The sequence below is a fragment of the Oryzias melastigma genome, linkage group LG11 (genome assembly GCF_002922805.2).
Source record: "Oryzias melastigma strain HK-1 linkage group LG11, ASM292280v2, whole genome shotgun sequence".
In the NCBI taxonomy this organism is placed as follows: domain Eukaryota; kingdom Metazoa; phylum Chordata; class Actinopteri; order Beloniformes; family Adrianichthyidae; genus Oryzias; species Oryzias melastigma.
Genome location: NC_050522.1, coordinates 9,728,664 through 9,741,312, shown reverse-complemented (window position 1 = coordinate 9,741,312; position 12,649 = coordinate 9,728,664). Strand labels below are relative to the sequence as shown.

At 35.9% G+C, this 12,649-nt stretch overlaps 2 protein-coding genes across 2 annotated transcripts in view; one reads left to right on the top strand and one right to left on the bottom strand.

The window, feature by feature from the left end:
- The window catches only part of klhl7 (kelch-like family member 7), a 12,052-nt gene extending 4,246 nt beyond the window's left edge, over window positions 1-7,806 (bottom strand). The window contains exons 1-11 of the mRNA XM_024296608.2: window positions 7,301-7,806; window positions 7,110-7,212; window positions 4,581-4,674; window positions 4,346-4,470; window positions 4,101-4,276; window positions 3,280-3,454; window positions 2,604-2,746; window positions 2,261-2,501; window positions 1,974-2,175; window positions 466-563; window positions 187-370 (exon numbers count right to left, since the gene is read on the bottom strand). Of these exons, the coding sequence (XP_024152376.1) occupies window positions 187-370; window positions 466-563; window positions 1,974-2,175; window positions 2,261-2,501; window positions 2,604-2,746; window positions 3,280-3,454; window positions 4,101-4,276; window positions 4,346-4,470; window positions 4,581-4,674; window positions 7,110-7,212; window positions 7,301-7,429 (1,670 nt within the window). The 5' untranslated portion in view covers window positions 7,430-7,806. The remainder of the gene's footprint in view (window positions 1-186; window positions 371-465; window positions 564-1,973; window positions 2,176-2,260; window positions 2,502-2,603; window positions 2,747-3,279; window positions 3,455-4,100; window positions 4,277-4,345; window positions 4,471-4,580; window positions 4,675-7,109; window positions 7,213-7,300) is intronic.
- Window positions 7,807-8,857: 1,051 nt separating this feature from the next.
- si:ch73-345f18.3 lies at window positions 8,858-11,651 on the top strand. Its single transcript, XM_024296624.2, has 4 exons — window positions 8,858-9,077; window positions 9,284-9,353; window positions 10,772-10,993; window positions 11,065-11,651. The coding sequence occupies exons 1-4, from the start codon at window positions 9,027-9,029 to the stop codon at window positions 11,460-11,462; spliced, it is 741 nt and encodes a 246-aa protein (XP_024152392.1). The 5' UTR covers window positions 8,858-9,026; the 3' UTR covers window positions 11,463-11,651.
- Window positions 11,652-12,649: the final 998 nt, after the last annotated feature.

Genomic DNA, 12,649 nt, shown 5'->3' with positions numbered 1-12,649 from the left:
GTTACTGTTAAGGCTAGAGTGGTTAAAAAGTAGTTTATTTTACCATTTGTTTCCACATGCAACTTCTCTCGTGCTACACGACGCCAGACTCCTTTTAGTGCTCAAGGTAATCTAGAGAATCCGGTCGATTTTCAAAATAAAAGATTTTCATCAAAAATAACAAAAAAAATAAATAAAAATACAAACCGATCAGTTTCTGTGTGGTACTCCAAGGCGTGACCAAGCCGGCCCACCCCCTGGAACCCCGCCAGCACGTAGATGACTTCACCCACAGCAGCACACTTCACAGTCACGCCCCTCCATGGCATTGGAGCCGCAGAGCGCCACTCGTTGCTGGCGATGTCGTAATATTCCACTGAATCCAGTCCACCTGAAGATCCGCGCCATATTACACACAAAAGACAAATCAGAACAGGATAACCACTGTAATCGCTGTCGGGGTTGCATTAATGACGGCTTTCTTACCTAATGGCCCCTGGCCTCCAACAGCATAGATCCTACTGTTGACAACCACTAATCCATGGTTCTTCCTGGCTTCTTTCATCCCACTCAGCTCCCTCCATCTGAAAGGAACAATTAGAGTTTCTAGGATGGTGCATTTGAATGTCTTTACCATTTAAGTCATGAAGTCAGTTCAGTCACCATTTTAGGTGATACAGTTGTTGGAGCAAGAAAACATCAGTAAGCAGTGATTGGGTCAAACGGATGAGAGTCATGGTTACTATGGCAACCACTCTGGCCAATCAGGAGTGAGACTGTTGGAACCGCCTGAAAGTGAACTTTTATTTAGTTTAACCTTGACGGGTAGCGTTTGGTTGTAATGCAACATTAAAAAATATTTATAGACCTTTCTTTTCTTTGGTTTTAACTAATTTTACTTCTGTTAATTCTAATATCTTCTGTTGAAGACTTGAGACTTTGTGTTAATGACATTCAAAAAGAGCAGGAGTGAAGCAACATTTGTGAAGTCGTTCACTGCAACTTTTACAAATATTTATTGTATATGAGAACTGGAATGAGTGACTCCTCCCCCTGGCTTTCCAAACAGGAAGCAGACGCTGGCTCCAAGAAGCCAAAATCCAACAGACTTCTATAAAGAAATATACAGAGAATACTCAGTCATTCTATTTTTTAACATATTCTTGCTAATTCTCTTTTTTTCTGTAATTTTTTTCTTTATTTAAGTTATAAAATGACTAATCAGACGCTTCCAAAGTATGTGGTGCCTCACTTCAAACAATTGATTGACAGACTTTAGACCAATCGCATTTTAATGACATCGTCCGTCTCCGACATGGCGATGTCCATATCGCAAAGAATGGCGGCTGGATTGGCTAAATTTAGATGGAGCCGGATGTAAGCCATTTTCTATGAGTGACATCACACTCACTCGGTCCAGGTCTGGAAAAGTTGCTCAAATTATACCAAAGTTATATAATCTGGAAGAGATCTAAAGAGCCAGTCTTTATTAGATTGTTACCATGACATCAGGAGATCTAAATACTACGACTGAGTATTAGGGCCACCAAAAAAAAAAGTGATATTACGAGTTTTTTTTTGTAAATTTATGACTTTAAATCTTGTAAATTTTGGACTTTAAATCTCTTAAATTTATTAATTTTAATCGTGTAAACTTATGAGAAAAAAAAGTAATACATGTATGATATTTAAGGTCCTAAATTTACAAGAAAATTTTTTTTAAAGACTTTTAAAGTATTAAATATACGACTTTATTCTCATAATTTAACAATTACGACTTCTTTCTCATAAATTTACATGATTTAAAGCCGTATTTAAAAACATTTTTTTTTTGCTTGTAAACTGGCCCTAATTCACCATCGTAAAATACACAATATTAATAGCAGTAGGAGCAGCTAAAACTGATTTTTTCACCTTCGAGCTTATAAAATATTAAACAAATAGTAATGATTCTGGCAGCTGCCATTATGATTTTCGCTCTTACTATCTCTTACTTTTGTGTGTTAGGGTCATACACCTCACAGTTGTTCACAATCCTTCCAGAGACGTTGTTTCCCACCGTTCCTCCGCACACATAAACCAGTCCGTTGGCCTCCACTGAGCCGTGACTGCAGCGAGCCATCAGCATGCTGGTTTTCACCTGCCACGACTCCGTCCTCGTATCGTAACACTCAAAGAGGTTCGAGGCTGAACTACCTGTAGACGCATTTGAACTTCACTTCATTAAAAGCTTACAAACACAATGTCATAGCTTCCCTGGGAGCTGCCTCCACATCCTTACCCACTTCCGATCCTCCAGACGTGTAGATTTTTCCTTGGGAAGCACAAGCTGCCAAACTGTCACGAGGCGTGGGCGGGCCGAGCTTCGAGTACCAGCTGTCCTTCAGGACATTGTAGCAGTCCATGCGCTTGATGGGGAACAGCTGGGAACCCCCGAGGATGTAAACCACATTGTCCCAAAAGACGGCTGTGGCATCTCTGCGCTTCTCAAAGGGGCATCGGATGTCTGTCCAGCTGCAATCCTGCAGGGAAAATACCAGTACGTCACAGCTAACCCTAACAATGATGAAAATGGACCTCACAAATAAAAACGATGTATCTGGTCCTCAGGTATGTACTGGTACCTTTGGGTTAAAGTAGCGGCAGGACTGAGGCTGGGAGCCTCCAAACAGAGCGATGCGATAGTCGTGTTTTTTGCGCCGTGGCCGACTGCTCTCGCCCAGGTCTTCTCGGTCCTCCAAGGAGAGCAAATGATAACGCATCCCACCTTGGAACAAAAAGATTTAATTAAAACAAACTCTTTTGTTTAATGAGGAATATGTGAACTTTGTGCAATGATAAAAACAGCTTTTATTCCTTAAATGTACGAGGTCTTTTAAAACTGAATATCTTCTAGAATAGATTTTCTGAATGTTACAAACTGAAATTTCTGCATTTTTCTATTTTAATTTAAACTTATTTATGATTGTACAGCAGTCCTTTGGTATTCCGCAGTTCATTTTTTGCAGTTTTTTATACTTTATTAACAGTGAACTGTACTCTGCCTCCTGATTGGCTGTAGACCATTGTCAATCTTTTCCATACTGAATCAATCTAATGAAATCCTGCCGCTCTGCAGAAACTGTGCCCTAGAAAACTACACTTTTTAAAATTATTTTGGCTAAAAATTGTCTAATTATATATTAAAAAAATACTGGGAGCACATTTACAATCAATTAAAAGGTGATCAGAGTGAAACTTTAAAGATGAATGTAGTCCAACCACAGCTGTGAAACCCCCTCCCCAACACTTCATACTCACTGATGACCATCTTGAGGCACTGTGGGTTGTCCTGGATCAGCGGCTCGCCCTGAACAGTCTTGGAAAGGAACGTTTTGGAAACCAGAGGAAAACGGACACATCCCAGAACCTCCACCATGTACTGCTGTCTGTTGCACACGTCATACTTCAGCCAACGCACGGCTGCATCATAGATCTAAAGTCAAGCAGGAGGAGTTTCAGTTCAAATGATCAACCACCTTCATTTCATCAATGAAAACTAGGACTTTTAATCCTTCAAACTGTGTAAAGCCTTTTTTTTCTAGAATTAAGATGTTTTTCACACTATCAATGTTTTATAAGATATATATTGCATAAATTATGATTTGTTGGGTGATTTGTTAAGTTTTTACTTACAGCAATGTTAGCTTAAGATGCAAAAATATACACAAGTGTTCAGGAAAAAAGAACCACAGTCTCAAATTTGATGAATATATTTTCAACATCCTGTAACTGTATTATAAAACCTTGATTATCAAGAAATGTTGTATTCTTTCAATATAAAAAGTAGTCATTTAAAACATGATCAACAACAAATGAGTTACTACCATAAAGTTTTTAAAATTAGCTTATCTTTATTTTTTAGCTTTCATAAAGGCTGCCATATTGAAATGGGCAGGAAACGCCCTTCTACTGCCCCTAGTGGAAGGATGGTGAACTACACAGCATTATACAATGTTGTATTCGATTAATTCACTTCTTTATAAAGCAATGCTAATACGTTCTTTAAAAAAAACTTTGAGACTCTCATATCCTAAAGCTAATTTGTGTCATATAACAGTCTGAAAACAGCAGGTGTTTACCTGGGCTTCAGAGCGGACGGTGAGTTTGTCCTGGTGCAGCAGGTGAGTGAGCCGTGAAACATCAAGCTGCAAGAATTCATCCAGTTTGTAAACTTCAGTAAAATGAAGCTGGAAAAAGTCTTCTGCGGCCGTCCTCAGCTCAGGGCAGTCCATGCAGTCTGCGAGAGCAGTGATACCTGCAGAAAATATTGATTCATGAGCAGTGAATACAATAATCACAAACTAGTTGTACTTCCTGCTGTTACCTAAACAGTTTGTAGGATCAATCTGGCCTTTAAGAAACTCCACACACATCTTCTTGACCGGCTCGATCTGGTACTGGTTAGCTGCATCCAGCAATGATTGGACGTTGCTGCTGTTCACTGAGATTCTGGTACACAGACAGATCATTTACTAAATGACCAAAGTAAGATTTTTTTTATTAAAAATATCTTTATGGTCATGCTGAGTTGTACAACTGACACGAGTGCCGATTCTAACCTGGCTGTGTAAATAAACTCAATCAGCAGTTCAATAATCTCTGGCTCGGCGCTCCTCAGCTCCACCTCATGGGACATCGACTCCATCATCCTGGCTGGAGGTGATGAGAAAAAGAAAAATGTAAAATGTAGACTACATAAGAAACAAAAGACTAAAAGGTATGCATTACTGCAATAACAAATGCCCCTGCTGATGGGAACATTACTATAGTACAACATTTTGCTGTGTTATTTTTCTAGCTATAACATGTTTACTTCATTCCTGTGATAAAAGTTTTGCAATAAAATATATTTTTTTCAGCTTTTCACCTTTCATTACCTGTGATTGTTGTTTTATTTAAATATAGACAGCTGGTTGTGTCGGATAGAAAAACAAAAGAATGAGATTGAATAATAAAATCCTATCAAGGGACTCATTAAATTAACACCAACATTTTAATCGTTATTTCATTTCCTGAGTTGTGACGGGATCTAATATTGCAGCAGTGGCTCCATCTCTCTGGAACTCACTTCCTCTCAGCCTCAGATCTGCAGACTCAGAGTTTTCTTTGAAAAAGCAGCTAAAACACATATTTTTAAATTATTTTTTCAGATTTATGTTTTTATATTCTGTGTTTTAGTGTTAAGCACTTTGTGATTTTTATCTTGAAAGGCAATATATAAATAAAGGTTATTATGATATTATTAATATTTAATATCAGACAATTTCATTTATTTGACCTTGAGATATGAGAACACATCTATTGTCTAATCGTATTTCTCCATGCATGTGTTTTTTTTTCAGTCTCAAAGAGGATCAGATTGGAAGGACAGCTCTGAGATTGTAGTCATGGTGAATTCCAACAAAACTGCTTCACATGTTTGAAATATATTACATCTGATTATTGTAATGATCTGGATAATAGGACTTTTGCCCCAAGTAGTCTCTGAACTCTCCGGTGAGTTTGCCGATCACATTTGCCATTTACAGTTATGTAGAAATGACATCAATCTCGAAATTATTTCAGTTTTTTATTTAAATTGAATGTCAAGATTTCAAAAAGTTTTGAAATATTAGCTTGAAAACAAACATGACGAGAGCTCTGACACAAGAATTGTGATGTTTGGAATAAGTACATGGAAACTAAATAGTTTATTGAAGCTTTAAAGTTAAAGTTAAAGTCCCACTATTTGTCACGCACCTAAGTGTGTGAAATTTGTTCTCCGCATTTGACCCATCCCCTGGGGGAGCGGTGAGCTGCAGACACAGCCGCGCTCGGGAACCATTTGCTTGTTTTTTATTTTATTTTTCATATTGTTTTGAGCTTGTCTTTGCTTTGGTGTTTGTATTTATACGTTTATGTGTCATTTGTCCAATATAATATTTGTTATAAACATAAAAACAGTTAAATCTCAATTTTTGTGATTGTTGTAGATAAAAGAATGACAAATTTACAACTCAGAATGGAGATTTTTGGACATTTTCAGGTTCACGGTGGAGTTAGTGTGTCATAATAAGAAAATCTGTAATAAAAAAAAGAAGCTCAAGTTGTTCTAAAACAAACAATCTCAAGCATTGCCACAAAAAACTGTTTTTTAACAAAAAGTCATTAGAGCAAATTCAAAAAGGCCCAGGGTTTTTGTCCTGTACACTATTAGTGCCACCCATTGACTGTATGAGAGATCTGGACTGTGCAAGTGTGACATCACCCATGGAAAACTGTTTACTTTTTGCTACAGCGAAATTAAGCCAATTCAACATTATTCTAGGATACAGGTGCTACCATTTGGAGCAGGATTGGTTAATAAGTAGTGATTTGTCCAAGTCAGTCAATGTTTCTATGGCAACCTGTTGTGTTCTTCGGTTGTACCTTGTATACAGATTAATCCACAGACGACGTGCTATAATCGAGACTGCTTTTATTGATCAACAGCGTAACGACATTCATTTCCGGTGATCTACAAGCAACTCTCGCAGATACGTCACATGATCAACATCCTGTGTGTACTTCAGGGTAGAGTGGGATTTAACAGCATTGCTTTAATGAAATGCTAATTGTTAAAGTATACGTAATATTCTGTCTGAATATTGTTGAGGCCAATCAGGAGCGAGCTTGTTGGTAGTCCACATCCCTGCTACTGAAAGTAGGCTCAGGAAAATGTGTCAGTCAAATATTTGAGGGGACCACATGCTTATATTGAGGCATCTGAATGGCCAGTTTATAACTTGAATATAATTTGTTAAAGAAAAAAAAAAATAAATCAATAACATGTCAACACAAAGGTATCGGAGCAAGAATGGTGATTTTGGCAAATATAGCAATTGAGTAATAGCTGTTTATTTCTCTGCAGAAGTCTGTGGAACTTTGGCTTCTTGGAACCAGCAGGTACTTCCTGTTTGAAACGCAAGGGGGGAGGGGTCACTCAGTCCGGTTTTCATATACAGTCCATGATGCCACCATCTCTTAAAAGCACCAATTTGTAACAATAAAACAAATCTATAAGCAAAACTTCACGCTTTTTTAACACCGGGTTTTTGTGTGAAACTTACTGGTGAACATGAGGCTGAAAAAGGGACTGGCAGCGGCCAGAACTACCCTGTGAGCAGAAAAGTGCTTCCCCTGAACCACTAGGGTCACATCACACAGTGTTCCCTAAAAAAACACACACGAGGTATTAGCATCTCACAAAAACACCCAGGATTTGAATATAACTGTTCAGGTTTTTATCCCCGTGACACACCTGTTTTCGTAGGTTGTTCATGACTGCCATGATGCCGGACAGCTGTCTGTACTCTTCTTTGGAGGCACATTTTCTCTCTCCTTTCTTCTTGGAGCTCGACGCTTTCTCTGGAGATGCCATTCCTGTCATGTCAATTTAGTATTATTGTTTTATAACAAATATAAAACGAGGCTTTTTAGCAGCGCGTAGTTCTTATTATCTCCTCGTTGACAATTAGCATTTAGTCGAGATTCGATATAACAGAGCATTTAAAAATGGACGGATGTAAAAGCCTCAGCTATGTCGATAGCTTTTCTGTGACGCTTTAAAACAAATTATCACTAAGGGTATAAAAAAACTAAATAAGTTTAAACCTATCCTAGTTGTAGAAAGTTAACTTAAACGTGGTCTAGCTATTCTTTTGTGGTGCCAATTTTTTTTAACTGATCTTTTTGTTGTTGTTCTTCTTCGAGGAGTCAGTCGTACAGCAGCGACAGTGATATACCGCCCCCTTCAGTTCGGAAGTCTACATTACAACAACTCTTCATAGACCAAACATGACCTGTCTAAGACCATTGACTGTACAGTCAATGCTCAAGAATGTGCTTGTTTGCTTGCATATTATTTATTTGTTTTATTTAGTTATTCATTCGTCCATTCATTCATATTCCTGCATAAATAAATAACTAAGATGCTTTACTCATTTTATAAAATGGTAACATTATTTATTTATTTAGTTAGTTAGTTAGTTAGTCAGTCATTCAGTCAGTCAGTCAGTTGGTTAGTTAGTTAGGTATGCATTCATAGTTCTATAGACTCAGATGCTTTGCTCTTTTTGTGAAATAGTAACAATATTTATTTATTTATGTATTAATTTATAAATTACTTAATTTTCTAAAAAAGAAACGACTGGCAAATATTTTGTAACAATGAAAGGGGAAAAGAAAGAAGAGAAATTATGAATTATTTCTTCCCCTTTTAACTTAATTAATTAAGCAATAGGTACACCCCCAAGATCTCAAAACAATAAACGCAAAGAAAAAAAATGAATGGGTAAAACAACAACAGACACTGTAAAAAGGGAAATATTCAATTATTTAACAAAACCACTGTAATTTGTTGAATTTAGAAGTATTATTTTTTATTAAATTAAACTTCTAAGTTAAGTAAATGATCAAATCATTTTTTTTATTTTAAGAAAACTAATAGTTTTAATTGTAACAAGCAAACGTGGATTCCTTGGTTCAAGTTCATATAATGTAACTATAAAATACAGACAAACCGCAACATCTCTTTTTGTTCATGTTTTTGAAATTATTTTTAACTTTTTAAAAATATTTGTATTTATTTATTTTTTTGTTTATTCCATAACGTGGTGTATTCTATTGAAACACGCCTTTCTTTAACAGTTCTAAAATTTCTTGAAAATCATATCGGTTTAAATTATAATTACTTATTACTAAGTTATAATTAATTAATTTTTTCCAAAATGTATTTAGTACATTATAAGGTAAAAAAAAAATATGATTCTCTTTATGCTTTTTTACTGTAACAGCCATATTGTGTGCGTGCCACTGCGACAGCTCACCTGCAGGTGAACCTGTTTGTCACCTGTGAGGTTAAAGCATAACCAGGAACTTTTCTATGGGATGAGGCGCGTGACGCTGACGTCAGACAGAATGCTGGTGGCGAACGACGCATTGTTTGGAATAAGTGACCCGAAATTGAGCTACAAAAGCTGCAGGAAATGTCCTCTTTCCTCTGCTGCTGCTGCCTGAACGACAACTCCAGCAGTGAGGTCTGTAACGAAACGGAAGAAAGTTTTCCTCCAAACCAGAGAAACTTGCGCGTCTGGAATGTTTCTGCTTATTAGGTTTACGCACAGCTAAAACTTTGAAAGTAGTCCACGATATGCGCTTCTGTGATTGGAATAGGCGCGTCTGTCTAAATCCTGCATTTTTATAGCCTTGGACGACAAAAATGATTATTTAAATTCTGTTTTAGAGGCAACCTCTGCTGAACTCCAAAGAAGGCGATGGAGCTGGAACAGCCAGACCCCCCCGTCCAGGACAGGGTAAGTCTTTTCTTTCTGTTCATCCATCATTATTTCAAGCTATTACAAGTAAAACAAATCTAGAGAAGGGAAACACAAATTATATATCTATACATAAATATATCAGACTTTAGATAATTAATCATGCCTTAATTTGAAACACATATAGACCCTTTCCAAAAATTGGAATAACATGGAAAAATGTGTTCATTTGCATTATTGCATTAAAAAAATAAACTTTTATGGAATATGAACTCAGGGCACACTTGAATTGATAAAGTATTTACTTATTTCTGCATAAATTGAGTTCCAGCTCATAAAACCTTCAAAAACAGAATTTCTGAAAATTTGAATAGTATGGAAAAATCCTCATTTACTTCTCTGTTTTTGCAAAAAAACAAAAAACAGAGATGATTTATGGAAGTTTTTTTCACCCATAATTTCAAAGTCATTTCAAACTGCTGTTTGATTAAGCTTGCAAGATAAGAATGCATTTTGCAATTGAGATTTCAATATGAAAAAATACAATTTTATCTTAAAGTTTAAAAAAATAAAAACAATAAATAAGAGAACACAATTGCACTTTAATTTGTCAATGGATTTTGGTACCATAATTCAAATAAAGATGCACTTTGCAATTTACAATCTCTCAAACTCAAACTCAGTTTAAAACATTCATGTCCTGCAGAATTTGGGCGCATTTCTCCAGTTTTCTAAGTTTTTGTCAATTTTTGGTGGCTTTGTGAGCTGGAACCCCAATTAATCCAAAAAATAAAAAATAAAATTAACTGAAATCAATTTTAACACTGGATCCAAAATCCATTTTATATTTTTTAATTGAATTATAAAGATGAACACACTTTTCCATGATCATCTAAGTTTTTGGAAAGGGTCTGTACACACATACACATATAAATTATATTGTTATGTCCTGAACAGGCAGGAAGAACATTGATATAGTCCCACACTTACAGTATGTTTAATGACTTCACTACTTTACTCATTTTTCCATAGTTTTCATAATCTGGTTTATAACTTTTAACTAGAGTTATTTATGCTTAACATTTTGAAATGTTTTTTTCCACTTTCAACTAAAGCTTATTTTACTTCCTTTCAAAATAAGATACTTCCTGTACAAAACAGGATCTTCCCAGTGCAGCAAATGTACTCTATAAAATGTTTTACACAATGCCAGACAAAAATGTCATTTTCTCTTGTCATAGGTCTACTTTGGGGAACTGTCATCCCGTTTCCTACTTACTTCTGTTAACTTGAACATAAGCACGAGTTCACTGGTTTGTGATCCAGTAGAAAAAATACGCAAAGAATAGGAATCAGGTTGCTGACTCCTGGACTAATGATTAGTGAAGATGATTCCATTAATTATCTAATATTCTGCAGAATTTGTAAGAAATTCTCAGTTTGTTTGTGCTTTTTAGATGTTGCTTATTTGAAGCAAAGTGGAAGTCTCCAGATGAGGCGAGTGAACGTCCCAGAGCTGGATCAGAGGTTTGCTGACCTGGCACAGACCTTCAACCAACATCAAGAGTGCTTTGAGAGGATGGTCAAGGGAATCAGAAACCTGCAAAAAGAATACGACTGCACACGCTGTGACCACATGAGCCTCTCTGAATGTGTGGGAAAGATCATGAAGGAGTGGGGTGAGTGACCTACACATGGAGGCATGTTGGGTTATAGCAGATTTATTCAGATCTTGTTTGTTTAACTCCAGAGACAAAATACAAGGTCACCCTGAAGATGAAGGGGTACGACTTCACTCTGAATGTGGTTCCTGTCAGTTTGGAGGGTGAAACCGAGGAAGAAGCATTGCCTCCAGCTCTGCAGCATGCTCAGAATGAAGTCAGATATATTTCTGATCGGGCCAAGGTCACCATCTCAAAAAGCACCACACTTCAAGAGCTGACGGGCTGGCTGCTGCGAAGCCAGAGTAAAATGATTGAGCAAGTGCATGGAGCAGCCGAAAATTACCAAGAGCAAGGAAGACTGAAGGAGAACCTGGAGGAAAATATGAGAGAAGTGAGGAGGGCTCAGGAGTTAATACAAGAATATAAGCAGCAGGCTGGGGAGGTCCTTAAAGAAGCTGCACAGATCGCTGAGGCTCAGTTGTAGGTCGTCTTCCTTTGAAATGCTGAGATGATTCATGTGTGTGCTCCACCCTACCACAATAAATGTCTCTGTTTTTAGTCTTTTAGGCATTAACTTGACCAAAATAGATAAACCTGTAAAATACAATTGTGTATCTGTGCAGAGAATCTGCATTGTTGTTTTCATAATCGTCTCAATAAAGTTTTAAAATAAGTGAAGTCTGCCTTACATCCTGAGTATTACAATCTCCCATGATTTTAAAAAAGCAAGTTATTTTGCTTTACTCTAGAAAATAAAGAATATTTGATGATGAAGTATTCGTGTAAGTATTTTACAAATGTTATGCAGCCACTTCTTTGAAAACAATAAGCTCTTTTTTGCCATTTTCTATGATCTTTTCAAAAGTTTTTTTGTGTTTTGCTGGTTTTGTTTTAGCTTTTCAAAGTTGTCATGTCTAATTTGGTTATTTTGTAATTTTTTGTCTTATTGTGTGCAACAGAAAGTAACTGTTTAACTGTCTATGTTGAAAGATTTTGAAAAGCATGATTTCTTTTTCATGTAAAAATAAAATTTTTGGAAACATGAAATTATTACTTTATTTTTGTACATTTTGACTTTTATTCTCAATTTTATGACTTTATTCTCATGTATTTGTTTGTCTTTTAGTATGGCTTGTATTTCAATGTTTTTAATCTAATTTTTTATTTTATTTTATTGAATATAAACACATTTACAGAACATGGATGTAAAAAGTTAAATATTATGGTATGCTTTAGAAGTATTATTTTGTTATTAATTCATACATTTTTTAGATTGTAATACAATTCATGGCATTCAGTAATGACACAAAAAAAGGGGGAAATCTTTTTTACTTAATTTGGTTTGAAAAAAATCATACATGTTCATCTATGCTTTTTACTATAAAAGTTGAAATAAATAATTATATACTTTTCTAAGTTTATGACACTAATGATTTTAAACTTGCTATAAATGTATATTGTTGAAGCAACTTTTTTTGCAAAGGGAAAAGGCTTGTAGTTCCTGTTAATACCAGAAAGTGGCAGTGCAACCCCATTTTCTGACCAATATTTAGTGCTCCTCACTAAAATAATTTCTGCAAACCAGTAAATATCTCTTTAATTTGTAGAAAAGAAACAATGCACATGTCTAAATCCATGAAGATGAATAACAAATCGCTTGAAGTCACATTA

Bases quoted from the DNA above. Each gene is read 5' to 3' on its own strand.
- si:ch73-345f18.3 (XM_024296624.2), top strand. From the start codon at position 9,027: ATGTCCTCTTTCCTCTGCTGCTGCTGCCTGAACGACAACTCCAGCAGT. The intron at 9,354-10,771 runs GTAAGTCTTTTC...TGTGCTTTTTAG, and splicing joins ACCCCCCCGTCCAGGACAGG to ATGTTGCTTATTTGAAGCAA. The intron at 10,994-11,064 runs GTGAGTGACCTA...GTTTAACTCCAG, and splicing joins AAAGATCATGAAGGAGTGGG to AGACAAAATACAAGGTCACC.